This window comes from Dipodomys ordii, unplaced genomic scaffold (genome assembly GCF_000151885.1).
Source record: "Dipodomys ordii isolate 6190 unplaced genomic scaffold, Dord_2.0 Scaffold68, whole genome shotgun sequence".
In the NCBI taxonomy this organism is placed as follows: domain Eukaryota; kingdom Metazoa; phylum Chordata; class Mammalia; order Rodentia; family Heteromyidae; genus Dipodomys; species Dipodomys ordii.
The window spans coordinates 7,025,518-7,044,901 of NW_012267284.1; the positions used below are offsets into that span (position 1 = coordinate 7,025,518).

At 39.9% G+C, this 19,384-nt stretch overlaps 1 protein-coding gene across 1 annotated transcript in view; it reads left to right on the top strand.

Annotated features, from left to right (window-relative positions):
* Positions 1–12,651, top strand: part of LOC105990905 (cytochrome P450 3A5) — a 59,047-nt gene extending 46,396 nt beyond the window's left edge. Inside the window, exons 5-13 of the mRNA XM_013023431.1 lie at positions 132–245; positions 1,057–1,145; positions 1,699–1,847; positions 3,257–3,384; positions 4,599–4,665; positions 6,119–6,279; positions 8,114–8,340; positions 10,880–11,042; positions 12,556–12,651. Of these exons, the coding sequence (XP_012878885.1) occupies positions 132–245; positions 1,057–1,145; positions 1,699–1,847; positions 3,257–3,384; positions 4,599–4,665; positions 6,119–6,279; positions 8,114–8,340; positions 10,880–11,042; positions 12,556–12,651 (1,194 nt within the window). The remainder of the gene's footprint in view (positions 1–131; positions 246–1,056; positions 1,146–1,698; positions 1,848–3,256; positions 3,385–4,598; positions 4,666–6,118; positions 6,280–8,113; positions 8,341–10,879; positions 11,043–12,555) is intronic.
* The last annotated feature ends 6,733 nt before the right edge of the window (positions 12,652–19,384 follow it).

A 19,384-nucleotide genomic window follows, 5' to 3' on the forward strand; every position in this document is an offset into this window, starting at 1 on the left:
GAAGGAAGGGAAGGAAGGAAGGAAGGAAGGAAGGAGAGAAAAGAAAAGAAGGCATGCCTGTTTAACAAAAACTCAACAACTCCAAAGACCCCGGAAGCTTATGTTATCTAAAAATGATTTTTGCTTTACAGTCTTTGGGGCCACTGGGCTTCATGAAAAAAGCTGTCTTCATAGCTAAGGATGATGAATGGAAAAGAATACGAGCCTTGCTAACTCCAGCGTTCTCCACTGGAAAACTCAAAGAGGTAACAGACTAAGATGACTAATTGGAAATTTACAGAATGATGGTCTGGGCTGTAGCTCACTGATAGATTATTTGTCTAAGATGCAAGAGTCCCTGGTTATGATACCCAGGACTTCAGAATTGGGTAAATAAATAAAAAATATATAATTATATAAGCTAATAGATATACATATATATGTGTGTGTGTGTGTGTGTGTGTATATATATATATATATATATATATATATATATATATATATATATATATGGAAGCTGGGCAGAGTAGCTCACACTTGTAATCCTAACTACTCAAGAGGATCATGGTTCAAGGCCAGCCTGTTCTAAAAGGTTATAAGACCCCTTTTCAACCTGGGCCTGTCATTTCAGCTGCATGGGAGGCTGAGATTCAGAGGAAGATCACAGTTCTAAGTCAGCTGAACCAAAACCTTTTGCAAGACTCTAGCTCAACAGAAGCTGAGCATGGTGATGCATACCTCTATCTCAGCTATGACCAGAAGTGACAAAAAGGATCAAGGCGGGGGAAAAAAGGCTGAAAGTTTATTTTAGTGGTTAGAGCCACCTGCCTAGCCTGAGTTCAAACCCTATACTATAAATTAAAAAAAAAAACTTATAGAGGATTTAGGAGATTCCTAGAGAAAGAAATAATAGTTGCAAGAAATATATTATTTGAGTCCTAAATTCCTCAAAATGACTCTTCGCTTCTAGGTACTATGATAGATAATGTATATTTCATTACTTCATTCTTGGGAAACTCGCATGCTCTCTGGGCCCGAGTTTCCCCACACATATCCAGAACTTTATTTTGTGTCTAGATGTTCCCCATCATTGAACAGTATGGAGACACGTTGGTGAAGAACCTGAGACGAGAGGCAGAGAAAGGCAAGCCTGTCACCATGAAAGAGTGAGTGGAGACATAGGTATTGGGGCTCTGTATTTGAGGATCACATGCCCTCAGTTTCCAGTGAATAGCTCAAGACTCTCCAGTTTGGGCTGGGAAGGTGGCTTAGTGGTAGAGTGCTTAATTAGTATTCATGAAGCCCTGGGTCCAATTCCTCAGTACCACATACACAGAAAAAGCCAGAAGTGGCACTGTGGCTCAAGTGGTAGAGCGCTAGCCTTGAGCAAAAGAAAAGCTCAGGGACAGTGCCCAGGCCCTGAGTCCAAGCCCCAGGACTGGAAAAAAAAAAAAAAAAGACTCTCCAGCTGTTTGCAAGGGAGTAGCATTCCCCCAGCAAATCCCTCCACTGAGCAGACTTAAAGACAAATGTGGCATTTCAACTGCAGTAGACCAAGGGGCTGTTCCCAGAAGCACTCAGGGCAGCTGGGAAGAAAGTCTCACTGATCTTACCCAGGCATAAGAACCACCTTGCCTTTGTGCACACAAATGTGAGACACAAAAGGATTAGAGGGAGAGATGGAACTGTTCATTTCCCATGTCTCTATTCTCTGCTCAGCATCTTCGGGGCCTACAGTATGGACACAATTGTTGGTACATCCTTCGGTGTGAGCATTGATTCCCTCAACAACCCACACAACCCCTTTGTAAGAAAAGTCAAGATCATCTCACAATTGAACTTCTTCCATCCATTTGCTATTGCAATAAGTATGTGCTCCACTATCAATTCCTTTCTCTCTTTTCAAATTACCATCCAATGAGGATCTAAGTCGTCACCTACTTGAAAATCTAAAATATATAGTTTTTGGTACATTAAAAGATAATGTGTGTAGCTCATGCCTGTAATCCTAGCTATTTAGGAAGCTGAGATCTGATGATCATGATTTGAAGCCAGCCCAGGCAGAAAAGTCAGTGAGACTCTTATCTCAAATTTACCACCAAAAAGCCAGAAGTGGAGGGATGGTTCAAGTAGTAGAGTGCCAGCCTTGAGGGAAAAAAAGCCAAGTGAGAGCTCAAGACCCTGATTTTATACCCAGTACTGGCACAAAAATTTGCCAAAATTCAGAAGCTTATATCTTTTAACCTTTTCTCTCCCAGGATATACCATGATTAGGTTACTCATCCATCAGGTGATGGACAATTCCTTGAACTTCTGCTTTGACTGTTGTGAAGAGAGTGTTGTTATAAACACTTCTGCACATGTTCTTCTGGGTACAGCTGGATCATTAGAAAATCTATTCTTATTAAGGAAGCAAGAAACTTTTTCAATAATAATTTCTGTGCCACTTAACATTCTCGACCAACACACATGAGTGCCAGCTATTTTCATAATTTCCACAACTTGATATGTTCACATCTTTTCTTATATCCATCATAGTGAACATGTCCAGGCATTTCATTGCAGTTTTGATTTGCATTGGGTGTTTTTGTTTTTTGCTGTGTGTGGGGGGGGGGAGTTTGCCAAATTTTCACTTGTTTTTGGTTTCAAGTTTCATTCCATGATACTTGAAGAATTTACATTATTTCTCTCCTGATACTTGTTCTTGAATAACATCATTAATTACAGCAAATGAATAGGTCTTTCTTCATCCAAAGAGATTTGATCCCAACAAATAAAAGGATAAGGAGCTAAGCACCCATGATTCATGCCTATAAATCCCAGATACTCAGAAGGCTGATTACTGATGATCACAGTTCCTAGCCAGCCCAGACAGGAAACTCTGGCAAACTCTTATCTCCAGTGAAACACCAAAAAGCCAGAAATGGAGCTGTGGCTCAAGTGATAGAGTACTAGCTTTGAATGAAAAAACTAAGAGACAACACCCAGGCCCTGAGTGCACAGTACTAGCCCAGTAACAGTACAAAAACAGGATAAAGTGGGTCAGGGAATTTAGTCCTGTTCTACTCACTGCTAATGCCAAGGACACTGCCAAGCTCGCTGCCATGGCTCTCTGGGTGATTTGCCTACGCTCAGCCAATGTCCTGAAGGCTGAGCAAAGGTCACAGAGGAAATGACTCCTGTTTGAGAGCCTGATGATTCTCCTGGTATTTTCTTTTAGAAAATGATTGTTTCCTGGCATTTTTCACTATCATCTCTGTTTTTCTTTCCCATTTAGCACTCTTCCCATTCCTTACCCCAATTTTTGAAGCATTAAATATCACCAGGTTTCCAAAAGAGGAGATTGATTTTTTTATGAAGTCCATAAACAGGATGAAAGAAAACCACCTCCATGAGAAACAAAAGGTAAACTGGTATGGCAAAAAGGATGACATGCACTTCCTGATTCTTGGTCAGACTGTGTCACATTCTCCTATTTTAAGGCACAGGATGTAGAGCAAGAGTGGTTTTGCATCATAGAGAGAGTAAATGAGTAAATAAGGTTAAGTTTGAGAATAGCCATTGAGAATGAATCAAAGAGAGGACATTGAACATTGTGTAACCCACATGATAAATTCTATGCTTTGGCATAAATAATGCTCTGGCTAACGTTTTACCATTTCCCTTATTTCAACAAATTGTCAAGGAATTTAAAAAGATCCTGTTTGACAGTTACTTCATTGTTGCTATAAATTACCCTTGATCTTAGTCTGAAAACAAATAATTTTAATCCCAAACCTCTTACCCATTATTTGACAAGATTACTCAGTGGATGGTCATCTCAGGTAGCTACTTCATTGTTGCTATAAATTACCCTTGATCTTAATCTGAGAACAAATAATTACAATCCCAAACTCTTACCCATTATTTGACAAGATTACTCAATGGATAGTCATCTCAGGCAGCTAGTGACATTTGGAGTCCTGTCCCTCTCCCTTTAATGGCCAAGTACTCTCTACCCATCAAGGTTACCAGATGGCTAATCCAGTTTACCACCATGTTGCCTGGAGAAATTGTGCCAGGTCTGGGAGGTAGACAGGGGCCTCAAGGTGTCAGTGAAAAATATATAAAATTCCCAAAAGCACAGAAGTATTTGAATGTGCTCAAACAAACCATTTGGTAGTATTTTCTAGAAATACTCAAGAGTATTACTGCATTTGACACCAGATGCTATTGGACAGGATTACTAAAATTTATTGCAGGAGAATGATTTGTTCCCAAATATTCAAAGATTGTTTTGTTCACTGATGTACCCTGCAACAAAGCTAGAATTCTTAGCTTTATTCAAAAAAAAAAAAAAAAGGCCACCAGGCACTGCTGGTTCATACCTGTCATCCTAGGTACTCAGGAGTCTGAGATATGGAGGATCACAGTTCAAAGCCAGCCCTGGCAGGAAAGTACATGAAACTCTTATCTACAATTAACCACCAGAAAACCAGAAGTAACCCTGAGTTCAAGCCCCACAAATGACTTAAATAAATAAATAAAAATAAAAATAAATAAGTGTCATATTCTCAGATGTGAGGCTCAACAGTACATTGCTGATTGACTCTCTCTATAATTTCCCTTCCTGGTTCCAGAATCGAATGGATTTTCTTCAGCTAATGATTAACTCACAGAATCACAAAAATACAGCGTTCCATAAAGGTAACTGAAGGTTATGTCATGATCTACAAATGGAAAATCAATGAGGGAGGAGGGTTCTGAGAATGTACAAGAGATTTTCCAGGAAAAAGCAATTTAGAAACATAGTTATTTGCAGACTACAACTGGTAACCAGAAGTACTTTTTAAATGTCATAAAGGTCAAAGTTCCAAGGGCAACTATAAACAAGCATTTCCTACCACCGAAGTCAATCAGTATGGATCACTGATATTAAAAACAAATGCCAAATCTCATTGTCATAGAAATCCACAGATGCAGAGCCTCTTCAGCAAATTTATACCTAGACATCTGGGCCAGAAGCACAGAGTCCCATGTTAATAATATTTCTTGGAAATACTGGTGGATGTGTGTCCATTAATTTAATCTACTGTAAAGTTTGGCTTTTCCTTCTTAATTAAATAGTAGCTGGGGGGGGGGGGACAAATCTCAGAAACAGCGTAAAAATCCCGTTCCTTCTCATACTTTCAGTTTTCTTTGTAATTTATTGAAAAATTATGGATTTTTTAAAATTGTTAATTAATATGTTAGCGATTTTTGACAGAAATCATTATTACTGAGATGACTGTTAAAAGAAGACTTTCTTGGGGCTGGGAAGGTGGCTCAGTGGTATAGCACTTGCCTTGCATGCTCGAGGCCCTGGGTTAGATTCCTCAGCACCACATAAGAAAAAAGCCGGAAGTGGCACTGTGGCTCAAGTGGTAGAGCGCTAGCCTTGAGCTGAAGAGCTGAGGGACAGCGCCCAGGCCCAGAGTTCAGGCCCCACGACCGGACCCAAAAAAAAGAAGACTTTCTTGTTCCACTAATTATTTATATATTTATGTTTGGCACTAGACTGCATGGCAGATTATTCCATGCTTCTTTATTTCAGTGGAATGTTACATTATTTTATTTTTTGTACTATGCCTTTTTTGTAAAATGTTGATCATCTCAGGAAGTCCATCACCTCTCTTCCTGCTTCCTCCATTCCCACTTCCTCTTCCTCTATTCTCCCTTCTCCTTATTTTTATTATTAAAGTGGACTATCTGGGTGCTGAGGCTCATGTCTGTAATCCTAGCTACTCAGGAGTTGGAGATCTGAGGATTTGGGTTCAAAGCCAGCTTTAGCAAAAATGTCCATTAAACTCTTATCTCCAACTGACCACCAAAAACACAGAAGTAGGGCTGTAGCTCAAGTGGTCGAGTGCCATCCTTGAGCACAAAAGCTCAGGATCAGAGCTCAGGCCCAGATTCAAACTCCAGGCTTGGCAGAAAATAATTAATAATAATAATAGTAATAATAATAAATAATAATTTTGCTTTTTTCTTGTTTTATTAGATAAATAGCAGAATGACAAGCAGTCTGAATTGCATACCATTGAATTTGAAAAATTGTATTTGTGTTTGTTATGTTCTACATTGACCTGCATTTCCTGAGATGTCTTTCCTCTCACCTTAGCTCTGTCTGATTCAGAACTCATAGCCCAGTCCATTACTTTTATTTTGGCTGGTTATGAGACCACTAGCAATGCTCTTTCCTTTGTTATGTATGCATTGGCCACTCACCCAGATGTCCAAAAGAAGCTACAGGAAGAGATTGATCGAGCTTTGCCCAATAAGGTAAGTAGATGGCACCAGAAGAGGAAGGAAGAGGGGAAGCCTTAACATGAATGCCTTTTCATTTTGCAAATAGAATGTGTCACTGCCTTTATCAAGTCTATGTAGAAAGAGATCAAGCTGGGTACTGGTGGCTCAAGCCTGTAATCCTAGTTACACAGGAGGCTGAGATCTGAGGATCAAGGTTCAAAACCAGCCTGAGCAGGAAAAACTGTGAAACTCTTATCTCCAATAAACCACCAGAAAACCGGAAGTGACTCTGTGGCTCAAGTGGTAGAGTGCTAGCCTTGAGCTGAAGAGCTGAGGGACAGTACTCAGGCCCAAAGTTCAAGCCCTATGACTGACAAAAAAAAAAAAAAAAGATCAACCAAAAAAGAAGCATAGGTAATGGATGCTAACTCAAAGAAATATAAAATCTTTAGGGATGTGGTGGCTCACACCAATAATCCTAGGTACTTGGGAGGCTGGTTCAAAGCCAAACTGAGAAGGAAAGTCTGTGAGACTTTTATCTCCAATTAACCACTAAAAAGCCAAAAGTGGAGACATGGCTTAAGTGGTAAGGTGCCAACCTGAGCCAAAAATAAAAAAGCTTATCTAAAGCAAGAGATCCTGACTTCAAGTCCCAGTATTGGAAGGAAAGAACAGAAAGGAGGAGGGGGAAGGAAGGAAGGAAGGAAGAGAGAGAGGGAGGGAGGGAGGGAGGAGGGGAGGAGGGGAAAGGAAAGGAAAGGAAAAAGGAAGGAGGAAGAAAAGACCTTTATAATATAGTGCTGATTCATCCATTAACTATTTACCACAATAAGACACAGCCACAAACCATCCATAGCCTGGTAATTGGCATTTTTCACTTGAGATGGCTGGACAGTTTTCTCTGCTGGCATTGCTATACATTCACTGGTCTCAGCTGACTCATCTCTGCCCACTCATCTTCACTGTGCAGTCATGTGACTAGAGGTGAAGAAGTCACATGTGACCCCTGGAGTCTGGAGCCCAAGGTCAACTTTTAACTTCTGCATTCTGAAAATCTTCCATTTCCCACCAAGGGATAAGCAAACACTAACCACACTGGCCTTCCATTACTGCCTCAGCTTGATGTGTGGGGCGTGAAGACCTCTGTCCTCTTGGGCTAGGCTGGCTGTTGTAGCTTGGGGGGAACAAAGGGGTCTTCTACTTGAAAAAAGGACAGCAATTACACACACACACACACACACACACACACACACACATCTTGAGAATAATGTTTCTAGTCTATTGATCATGCCCATTCACCCAACAAAGAAATTTCAAAACATGTTAGATTGTACTAAATACCTCCCACATTCATAATCTACTCCTCACACATCTCAGTAGACCATTAAGCAGGTCAAAGCACATTATTGCTATTAAAATTCCTTTATAGATACATTTACAAAGGTATTTTTACCAATATGAGTTATGGGGTTCTTTTTTTCCAAGATAGAGACTCAAACTCCATTTATTATGGTTTCGCTCATTGGGCAGGCACCCTACCACCTGAACCACACCTCAGACCCCAAGTTATATTTGTTTGAACTTCCTAACAAAGCAGTGTACTGCACAGATTGACTTGAAGCTGTTCATAAACCTTAGTTTAGGAGACATCCCTTCCTTTTTGTTTTACTTTCAACCTTACTTCTTTTCATTAGTTAGATATTAACTGTCCAAAAGAGATTTCACTGTATCTTTTCCATACATATATATAATGTATTTTGAGCCTATTCAAAACCTCTACTGTTGCTTATAATATATATAAAATACTATTACATATATTATATATATGAGATATATAATAATATATGTAATTATTCTTTCTTCCCAGGCACCTGTTACCTATGATACGCTTGTAGAGATGGAGTACCTGGACATGATAGTGAATGAAACATTCAGATTATTTCCAGTTAGTAGTAGACTTGAGAGAGTGTGTAAGAAGGATATTCAAGTCAATGAGATATTCATTCCCAAGGGAATGGTGGTGACAATTCCAGCCTATGCTCTTCATCGTGACCCAAAGTACTGGGCAGAACCTGAAAAGTTCCGTCCAGAAAGGTACAGCAACCATGGGAAAGGATTCTACTCTTCCAACAAGACACCTCACACAGATTCCCATGATCCTTAGTATAAAGGAGAGAGATGTGATTCTGCAGTTTTCTTGTCACTTTCAGATACTCCTTCCTTCCAAGTTTCTTTTGGGAGCTGGGCACCAGTGGCTCACGCCTGTAATCCTAGCTACTCAGGAGGCTGAGATCTGAGAATCACAGTTCAAAGCCAGCCCAGGCAGAAAAGTCCATGAGCTCTGATCTCCAATAAACCACTAGAAAACCAGAAGTGGCACTGTGGCTCAAGCAGTAGAGCACTAGCCTTGAGCTGAAGAGCTCAGGGACAACACCAAAGCCCCATGACCAACAACAACAAAAAAAAGTGTTCATTTGGAAATGTTATAAGCCATATATTAAGGGAGAAAAGATTGCTATCATAGACTGGCAGCTTAAAATAAGTATATTATTATGTTGTGTGTCCTTATGGACATTTTTCTATGAAAAAACAAATAGGTTATTATTAACAGGTTCTGGTTCTGGTGGCTCATGTCTATAATACTGAGTATCATGAATACAGTGGAGAAGGAAATTGTTGAAGAAGTAATAGGAGGATGAGAAAAGAGATGAGAACGAATAAGAGAAAGAAAAAAAAGCAGGGCACCAGTGGCCTATGCCTTTAATCCTAGCTACTCAGGAGGCTGAGATCTGAGGATCACAGTTCAAAGACAGCTGGGACAGAAAAGTTCATGAGGCTTTTATCTCCAATTAACCACTAGAAAACCAGAAGTAGGTATGGCTCAAACTCGTAGACCACTAGCCTTGAGCAAAAGAGCTCAGAGACAGCACCTAGGCCCTGAGTTCCAGCCCCTTTGCAAATAAACAACAACCAAAAAAAAATGTAGACTAAAAAGGAAAGAAAAAAGGGAAGGAAAACATAAATATAAGCATTTTCTCCCATTTTCTTTTTTTTTATTTTTTTATTATTTTTTTGGGGGGGTCTGGTTGTGGGGCTTGAACTCTGGGCCTGGACATTGTCCCTCAGCTCTTCAGCTCAAGGCTAGTGCTCTATCACTTGAGCCACAATGCCACTTCGGCTTTTTTTTTCTGCTTATGTAGTGCTGGGGAATCGAACCCAGGGCCTCATGCATGCTCTACCACTGAGCCACCTTCCCAGCCCTTCTCCCATTTTTTTAAATGAAAAATGGCCAACAAACAATGAGTGGGGGCTGGAACCTTCAGTCTTTCTTCAGTCGGTTTCATTTCTGTGAGAGCATATCCTGCATCCATTTTAGATTTTATAGTTACAGTCATTCTTTTTCTGAAATTCAACAGCTTATGTACGGGGGTTACAGTTCACCATGTCTATGTAAGTGTTGATTGCAGTTCACCATGTCTATGTAAGTGTTGATTGCTTCTTGTTCAAGATTCGCTTCATCCATCATTCTCCCCCCTCCCCTTTGACCCCTCCTCCGACCCATTTCTATTCCCCACTTCCTCTATCAAACATGGCCATTGAGTATTCCTGCTGTATTTGTGTCCTATCCCCATTTTCATTCATTCATCTCTTCTCTCACTCCCTTCTACCTGATGATCTCATTTCAGCTTCCTGGTATGCATTTTGCACAACTATCTGTTAATAGTTCAAAAGATTTACTCCATGGAGTTTCACTCCTGTATGTACTCGACCATATAGAGAAACATATGTGTCTATGCGGTTATATGGGAGCTTGTATTTTAGGTCTAAGAGCCACATAGGAGAAGAAACAGGTTCCCTGTGTCTTTCTGGGCCTGGCTTACTTTGTTCACTAGAATATTTCTTAGGGGCATCCATTCTCTGCAAATGACATAATTCCATTCTTCTTGATGGCTGCGTAAAATTCCATTTACATACATAGAGATTATATACATATATACATTATGTAGATATCATTTGTTGTGGAACATCTGGTTTATTTCAATAACTTGGAAAAATAACTCCGTTCAGATACAAGAGGCATTTAGAATACAAAACAGACCAAATCAGGATAAACCTCTCCATGACATATTATAACTCAAAACAAAGAAATAATTGTTTATGTTTTTAAAACAGCATTCATCTTATCTGGTCTCAACAAGACCCAGAGCTCTTGTAAGTGAAAAGCTCAAGGAAGGATTTTTGCTTACAATTCTCATGATTACATAATCACAGCAGAGTTCCAATAATTAGCCCACCAAAAAAATTTTCTCTCTTTGACTTTTTTTTTGGTACTGATTCTGGGCCTGGGTACTGTCCCTGAGCTGTTCTGCTTACAGCTGAGAGTTCTACCCTTTGATCCCCAGCTGCACTTCCAGCTTTTTTTGTGGTTACCTAGAAATAAGTCTCATGGGCTTTCCTGCCCTGATTGGCTTTGAACCACAATCCTCAGATCTCAGACCTCCTGAGTAGTTAGGATTACAGGTGTGAGCCACTGGTATCTGGCTTCTAATTGACTTTTTGAGGGGTTCAAATAAGAACCTCGGACATATACCCCTTTGGATTTCTGTTTTACTAACTTGTTTTCACCTACCAGGTTCAGCAAGAAAAACAAGGATAGCATTGATTCTCGCATATACTTGCCCTTTGGAGGTGGACCTAGAAACTGCATTGGAGGACGATTTGCTCTCATGACCATGAAACTTGCTATTGTTAGAGTACTGCAGAACTGCTCCTTAAAAGCCTGTGAAGAAACACAGGTAAAACAGTCAACTTTCAACCTGAAAGATGCTCTTTGCACAGAATTGTTCTGGCTCTATTTACCAAAATACTGTACTCATTCATATCTTAATAATTTTATATTGGTCAATGTATCCATTTGGAGCCAGTTGTAAACTTAAAAACGTTCTTCATTTCTAGAGTTTCTACATTTGTGACCTTAGATAGACAAGACGATCGTGATTATACAGTACAGAGTCCAATAAAGACTCGCATAACAAGATTAAGTGAAGTCTCACAGAACTTGCCCACATCTTGGAGTTGCCTTTCATGCCAACTGGGGAGTGATTTGTGCAAAAAAATCTTGAGGGGCGACAATTACTTCATCATTATATTTAGTGGTTTAACACCACAATAATGAATGCTCTCTTATAATGGTATTTCTCAACCGCTGACAATCTAATGGATCAGTATGAGAAATCATGATGGCTGGGTTTTCCCAGAAAAATCTAAAATAATTCACAAGAATGTGACTTTAAAATATCCCCTCTGGCTATCTTGTGTGACCATGTTAAGAAGCATTGCTGTAAAGTATTTCTGACAATTTTTTTTAAAGGCAGGCTGGGAAGAAAATCTGTGAGACTCTTTATCTCCAATAAACTACCCCCCAAAACCCAGAAGTGGGGCTAGTTTTATAACAGCATCCAGGCCTTAAGTTCAAGTCCCAGGACCAGCACACATACACACACAAATTAAACCAAAAAAAAAGCTGAATGGTCTTTCAAAAGTAATGCCCAGTAACCTGCCTTTTTTTTTTTTTTGCCAGTCTGGCACTTGAACTCAGGGCCTGGGCACTGTCCCTGATCTTCTTTTTGCTCAAGGCTAGCACTCTATCACTTGAACCACAGCGCCACTTCTGGCTTTTTCTGTTTATATGTACTGAGGAATCGAACCCAGGGCTTCATGCATGCTAAGCAAGCCTTTTACCACTAAGCCACATCCACAGCCCCCTTTTCTTTTCTATTTTATTTTTGGGGGGGTCAGTCGTGGGGCCTGAACTCTGGGACTGGGCACTGTCCCCTCAGCTCTTCAGCTCAAAGCTAGCACTCTACCATTTTGAGCCACAGCACCACTTCCAGCTTTTTCTGTTTATGTGGTGCTGAGGATTCAAACCCAGGGCCTCATGCGTGCAAGGCACTGAGCCACTGAGCCACCTTCCCAGCCCTTTTTATTTTATTTTTAACATTGAGCCCTTTTTACATAAAATTCACATTTCAAAACCTGTAAACCAACCTGATTTTATTTCAGACTATTGTAGAATGGGTGTTTTATAAACATTTTGTTCAAGAAATAGATGGAAGAATGCTTTTACTATCTAATCTTGGTATCCTTTATGGAATACATTGAGAGGACCTGCATTGTATAATTCTGGAAGTCGTTTTTATATGTTTTATAAGGCATGAGCATCTCTAATATATCTTTTCTACTTTGTTCCTATTGGTGGTGATGTTTCACCAACGTATTTCTCCATATGCTTTTGTTTGACTATTACAGGTGCCCTTGAAATTACACAAGCAATCACTTCTTAAACCACAAAAACCCATTGTTTTAAGTGTTATACCAAGAGATGGGACTACAAGTGAAGCCTGAAGGATTTTTCTTACTATTCTTTAAGAAGTCTGTGTCCCAGAATGCAGAAACTCAGTTCACTCTGTGAGGAGATGGGCTAAATCAACTACATATGATGAATGCTGAATGATGTTCCTATCAAGCATCATGTAACAGAATGTCATATAAAAGAATGAATGAATGAGCCAGTATAACATAGACTATTCCTCTTTTTTTTCTTTTTTTTTTTTGCCACTGTGGGGCTTGAACTCTGGGCCTGGGCGCTGTCTCTGAGCTCTTCAGCTCAAGGCTAGCACTCTACCACTTGAGCCATAGCACCACTTCTGGCTTTTTCTGCTTATGTGGTGCTGAGGAATCAAACCCAGGGCCTCATGCATGCAAGGCAAGCACTCTACCACTGAGCCACTTTCCCAGCCCCAAACTGTTCCTCTTTTTTATTCTGGGTGTATCTCTATCCACCCCAACTTAGCACCCCTAACACCTCCTCTGATGGAAGAATAAGCATTTCTCAACATTTTTTTTACCAGTCCTGGGACTTGAACTCAAGGCCTAGTCACTATCCCTGAGCTTTTTTTGCTCAAGGCTAGCACTCTACTACTTGGAGCCACAGCACCACTTCCAGTTTAAGGGTGGTTAATTGAATATTATGAGTCTCACAGACTTTCCTGACCCAGCTGGCTTTGAACTATGATCCTCAGATTTCAGCCTTCTAAGAGTAGCTGGGATTACAAGCCACCAGCACCCAGATAACAATTTTAACCTTTAATTGGGACAAGAGCTTCTTTGGTAATCATATGAACGAACATGAACCAACTACTTTGGTATGCAGTGGTCCAGGGCCTCCAGGAATATACTATGGAAGCTGGGGGTGGGGTATAGTTTATGAGAGATAAGAGTCTCACAGACTTTCCTGCTTAGACTGGCTTTGAACCAAAGCCCTCAGATCTCAAACTCCTGAGGTGATTGATCCTAAAAGAATCAGCTCTAGACTAATCAGCAAGAAGCTTGAGGCTGGATATGGCCCTTGGATAACTCAGTGGTCTCTATAGTGTCATAGGGACATCTCTTGTCTTTGTTGCCATGTTATCTGATCACTTAAAATACAATATAAAAGCTAGGCCCCAGTGGCTCATGCCTGTCATCCTACCTATTCAGGAGACTGAGATCTGAGGATCACAGTTCTGCCCTAGCAGGAAAGTCCATGACACTCTTATCTCCAATTAACCACCAAAAATCTGGAAGTTAAGTTATGGCTCAATCAGTAGAGTGCTAGCCTTGAATGAAAAAGCTTAGACACAGGGCCCAGGCCCTTAGTTCAAGCCCTAGTACTGTCTTTCTCCCTCTCTGTCTCTGTCTCTGTCTCTCTCACACACACATACACACACATTTATATATATATATATATATATATATATATATATATACACACACACACACACATATATATATTTATATGAAGATAAAACAAAGAGTATAAGGGAAATAATGGGATTTGGCACTCTGAGATATTCTACACTCACTGCCTTGATCTAGCTCCAGAACATACTTACTAATCTAAAAATAAATTCCAGCAAACACTAAGCAAGGAAGTGTGCTGTGGCTCAAATGGTAGAGCGCTAGCCTTGAGCTGAAGAACTGAGGGACAGCGCCAGGCCCAGAGTTCAAGCCCCACAACTGACAAAAAACAAAAAAAAATAAAAACAAAAACACTAAGCAAATATTTCTTCCAATATCTTATTGTCTACATTTGGCCAAGATAAAGAGTAAAGATTTCTTCCAATACAAAATCTTTTTTTTTTTTTTACTCTTTCTCTTATAAACCAAAAATATTTGTGTAGCAATCACAGGACCAAAACCAATACAAATCTTACGTCTTACCCACAGAGAAAAGAGACATCTCAAAGCCAGGTGCTGTTGGCTCATACCTGTAATCCTAACTACTCAGGAGGCTAAGATCTGAGGATCACAGTTCAAAGCTAGCCCAGTCAGGAACATCCCCATGAGATTCCTCTCTCCAACGGACTCCCAAAAAACCAGAAGTGGTCCTATGGCTCAAAGTGGTAGAGTGATAGCAGTGAGTGAAAAAGCTTAGCCCCACAACTGAGAGAGAGAGAGAGAGAGAGGGAGGGAGGGAGGGAGGGAGGGAGAGATCTCAAAGAGGCTGAAAACAGGTATATCTCTCCAAAATCAATAACTACTTAGAAAAGAACCAAAAGAGAAACACACCGATATTTATAATATTTGTGTAAGCATATAGTAATAGCAATAAAGGTTGTTGTATACCTCTACTAGGAGATGAGCTTGACTTTGAAAATTACCTCTTATAAAAGTCTTTCTTTGTTTTTTCCTTTGCCCAACATTACATAATCTAATTTCTTTTTAATTTTGTAAATGATTAAAATACTTGAGTCTGCTATCCTAAGATTAATAGAGGGACATAAAATTGATCCAGGCTGGAGATGTGGCTTAGTGCTTGCCTAGCATGCATGAAGTCCTGATTTCCATTCCTCAGTACAACATCAACAGAAAAAGTTGGAAGTGGCACTACAGTTCAAGTGGTAGAGTATTAGCCTTGAGCAAAAGGAGTTCAGGGCCAGTGGCCAGATCCTGAATTCAAGCCCTAAGACTGGAAAAAGAAAAAAAATAGTCCACAAACCTCCTAATCAGTAACCTCGTTTTGATCAAAATCTGAAGGTCCTCAAATAACATCAAAATGTGAGCCACAGACATGCTCATCTTTTTCTTGAATTAAAAAAAAAGTTTACTTTTCACAGAAACCATGTGTTTATAAAGAGGATTACAAGACTGGCCCATTACATGAAGGTTATTTGTCATTATAGGAATGTTCTTTTTTTAATACTTTTGTACCAGTACCAGGGCTTGAACACAGGGCCTCACACATTCACTCAGCTTTCTTGCTCCCAACTGGCAATCTACCACTTGAGCTATGTCTTCAATCCAATATTTGACTGATTAATTAGAGATGGAGCCTCAACTTTTCTGCCCAGACTGGCTTTGAACCTCAGTTATCTAGATCTAAGCCTTCTTAGAAGGTAGGATTACAGGCATGAGCTATTAGCACCTGGCTAGACATGTTTTAAAATGAAAGAAAACATCTCTTGAATGACAATGATGTCTATAGAATAGCTGGACATATGACTCAACATACAACTTTCCTGCTCACTACTCCCCTTACCTTCTCATAAAAACATCTACCACAAATTCCTAAAATGGTTATTAGTACATGGTCTGGCCATTCTCCCCAGCACAAACTCACCTCTTGAGTATTGGCTTTTGTAACAACCAGTCAGACTTGGATTCAATAATAATGATGATAATAATAATGTCACCTTTCTGTACCCCTTCAAAAGCCAATAATAATCAGTATGGTAGCTGCATATGAGTAAAATTCATATTACTGTTTATCCAAATTCTTGGGGCCCATAACCTGAGTTTGGCTTCATGAATGTATAAACTTGACATACTTGGGCAAAATGTCCAGCCAAGCTGTAGGGATACAAAACAAGACAAACAGCAAAGCAATCATCCTCGGTGGAATGGGAAAGCTCAACAATTGATGGTTAATCCCAAAGCAAATGGACATAGCAACCAAAAATGCAAACCATTTCCACTTGCTCATCTGAATTTGGAAATGGGGAGAAAGCTGGAATGTTTACAGAGGTGATAACAACTTTCAACCAGATTTTCATCAATGTGACCAAATACCTAAGAGAAAAAAAATGATTTAAAGGAGGGGAAAAAATTTCCCTCCCCTACAGGAGGAAAAATTTTGATTGGGGCTCATGGTTTCAAAATTTTCAGCTCATATTCCTTGGGCCTGCTGTTTCTGGTGCCAATAGTGAGACAGAACATTTCTGTCAGTAAAGTAGGGTGAAGAAAACCATCTCACCTCATGGCAGCCAGGAAAGAGGGGGAGAGAAAGAGAGAGAGAGAGAGATGCTTTTACTAGCACACTTTCTCCTTTTCCCCCTTTTTTTCTATCTCTGCCTTTGCCACATACAATTCAGGGCAGCCTTTCCCTCCCTCTACACACACCTTCCTATAAAAATCCTTATAACTGTACCCAGAGACATACTTTATTAATCCCCTAGGCACTTCTCAACAGCATCAAGAAAACAATCAGAAATAATCATCACCCAGTCTCAACAATATTCTTCCTCCACAGATGCCCCCCTGAGGCTGTATGAGTTTATTAACTAGTAAGGGAGAGAGAAATATAGAAATGTACTGTACCTTTCACTTCAACATCCAGAACAGTAGAACCCAGGAAATCTCATGGAGAAACCAGGCTTCTGTACTGACTAGATGAAACCCTCACCATCTGAAACGAATAAATTTTACCCAAGCATCTGCTACATTTTTATTATTTGCTATTTACCTATCCTTGAAGGTCATCAGGACTAGGTGAGGCATTGAAATGATCCAAGGTTATGGTTGAAATATGTTTCCTGTTTCCTGTGTCTTCTTTGGTTCCCCAAGGTTGAGTTGAGTGTTGCTTTTATGTTCTCTCTCTTATTTTCTCTCTTATTCATCTTAGGGGTTTTTAGTCTGCTGAGTTGGACATGTTTGATCCTTGCTGCATGCTGATGCTTCTTCTATTTTTCTTGGGAAGTTTATTTTTTCCTGAGCTCTCCTTTGTGACTGTCTTTCTTCCTCTTTTTTAATAATTTTTTTCTCTTTTAATTTTATTAATTTTATTTATTTTTTCTTTATATAGTACTGAGGAATGAAACCCAGGGCCTCAGGCATGCTGTGCAAGCACTCTACCACTAAGTCACATTTCCTGCCCCTCTTCCTCTTCTGAATGGGGTCTCCAGTATGGTTTGCCATACTACTTAATGGGTATCAATTACTTTAGTTCATGCTTATCTTAGAAGGTCCTTATTCCTCCATCAGTATTGGAGATATATTGTTCTGTGCCTTTGAGGCTTGGTATGTTTCTGCTGAAAGATCTGAGGTGATGCTGTTAGGTTTACTTTTGTAAGCAAGTTTGGGGGTCAGGGCTCATTTGTAGCTCTCAATATCTTTTTATTGCTCTCTAGTGTTGGCATTTTAATATAATGTGATACAGGAGGTCCTTTGCTGGCCATGTCTATTGAGTATTTTGTATGTGGATTTCCATTTCTTCCCAAAGTTTGGGTGAAATATACAATCATGAAATGGGTTTTCTATACTCTTAGTTTGTATCTCAACTCTTTCTGCTCCAGAGATTCTAAAGTTTGGTCTCTTGCTTGTGTTCCAGAATCTTTGAAGGCTGTGGTCATGCTTGTTCTCCCCACAACCCCTCTCTTTCGCTGAGTACAGAATTTCTGCAGTCTTACCTCAATGTTTTATCTTGTGCTTGTTCTAGTCTACTAATGATGCCTTCTGCTCTGTGTTTTATTTGTGATTTACAGAGGTTCTCATTTCCAACATTTACATTCAGTGTTTTTGTCTTTGTTTTTGTTTCCAGAATCTCCTTGTCCTTTGCTGAATATCTTATCTGTGTTGATTACTTTCTTGAACTTATTTCCTTTCTTAAGTTGTCTGTTTGAATCTTCTTTAAGAGCTCTTTTATAACTTTATTTTGCTCTTTAAAATTTTTTAAAATATAGTTTTATTGATATAATTATGGTGTTATACAGAGGGTTATCATTCACAATTCAGGCAATGTATACATTTATTATTTTTGGGAGGTGGGTCAGTCATAGGGCTCGAACTCCGGGCCTGGGCACTTTTTCTGAGCCCTTTTTGCTCAAGGTTAGTTCTCTATCACTTTGTGCCTCAGCTCCACTTCTGCTTTTCTGGTATGGAGATAAGAGTCTCACAGAGCCAGGCGCTGGTGACCTGTAATCCTAGCTACTCTGGAGGCTGAGATCTGAAGATTGCAATACAAAGCCAGCACAGACAGGATAGTCTGTGAGACTCTTATCTCCAATCAACAACCCAGAAAACAGGAAGTGACACTGTGGCTCAAGTGGTAGAACACTAGCTTTGAGCTGAAGAGCTCAGGGACAGTACTCAGGCTGAGTTCAAGTCCCATGTCTAACAAAAAAAAAAGAGTCTCACAGACTTTCCTGCCCACACTGGCTTTGAACTGCAATCCTCAGATCTCAGCGTCCAGAGCAGCTAGGATTACATGTGTGAGTCATGAGAGCCTGGACAACATGGGTTATTTATGTTGCTGTTTCTGTGTGCTTTATTTTTTTTTGGGGGGGGGGATAAAGGAGGAGTGCAGAAAGGGAGGGAAGAAGATGAACAAATGCAATCATGGTATTCAGCATATACTATGTGGAAAATGAACTGTGCAACTTGGGAGCAGGGATGGCAGGGGGAAATTGGGAGAAAGCAAAGGATGGAGTAACATTGTCCAAAAAAGAGGTGTATATGTCAGATGTGGGGAGCCCATGCCTGTAATCTAGCTACTCGGAAGGCTGAGATTTGAGGATTGCAATTCAAAGGCAGCATGGGCAAGAAAGTCTTAAGACTTGTACCTCCAAAAAACTACCAGAAAAGCAGAAGTGGAGCTCAGGCACAAAGTGATAGATAACTAACTTTGAGCAAAAAAGGCTCAGAGACAGCGCCCAGGCCCTGAGTACAAGCCCTATGACTAACCCACCCCCCAAAATAATAAATGTATACATTGCCTGAATTTTGAAATGATAACCCTCTGTATAACACCATAATTATATCAATAAAACTATATTTTAAAAAAGTTTAAAGAGGGGCTGGGAAGGTGGCTCAGTGGTAGAGC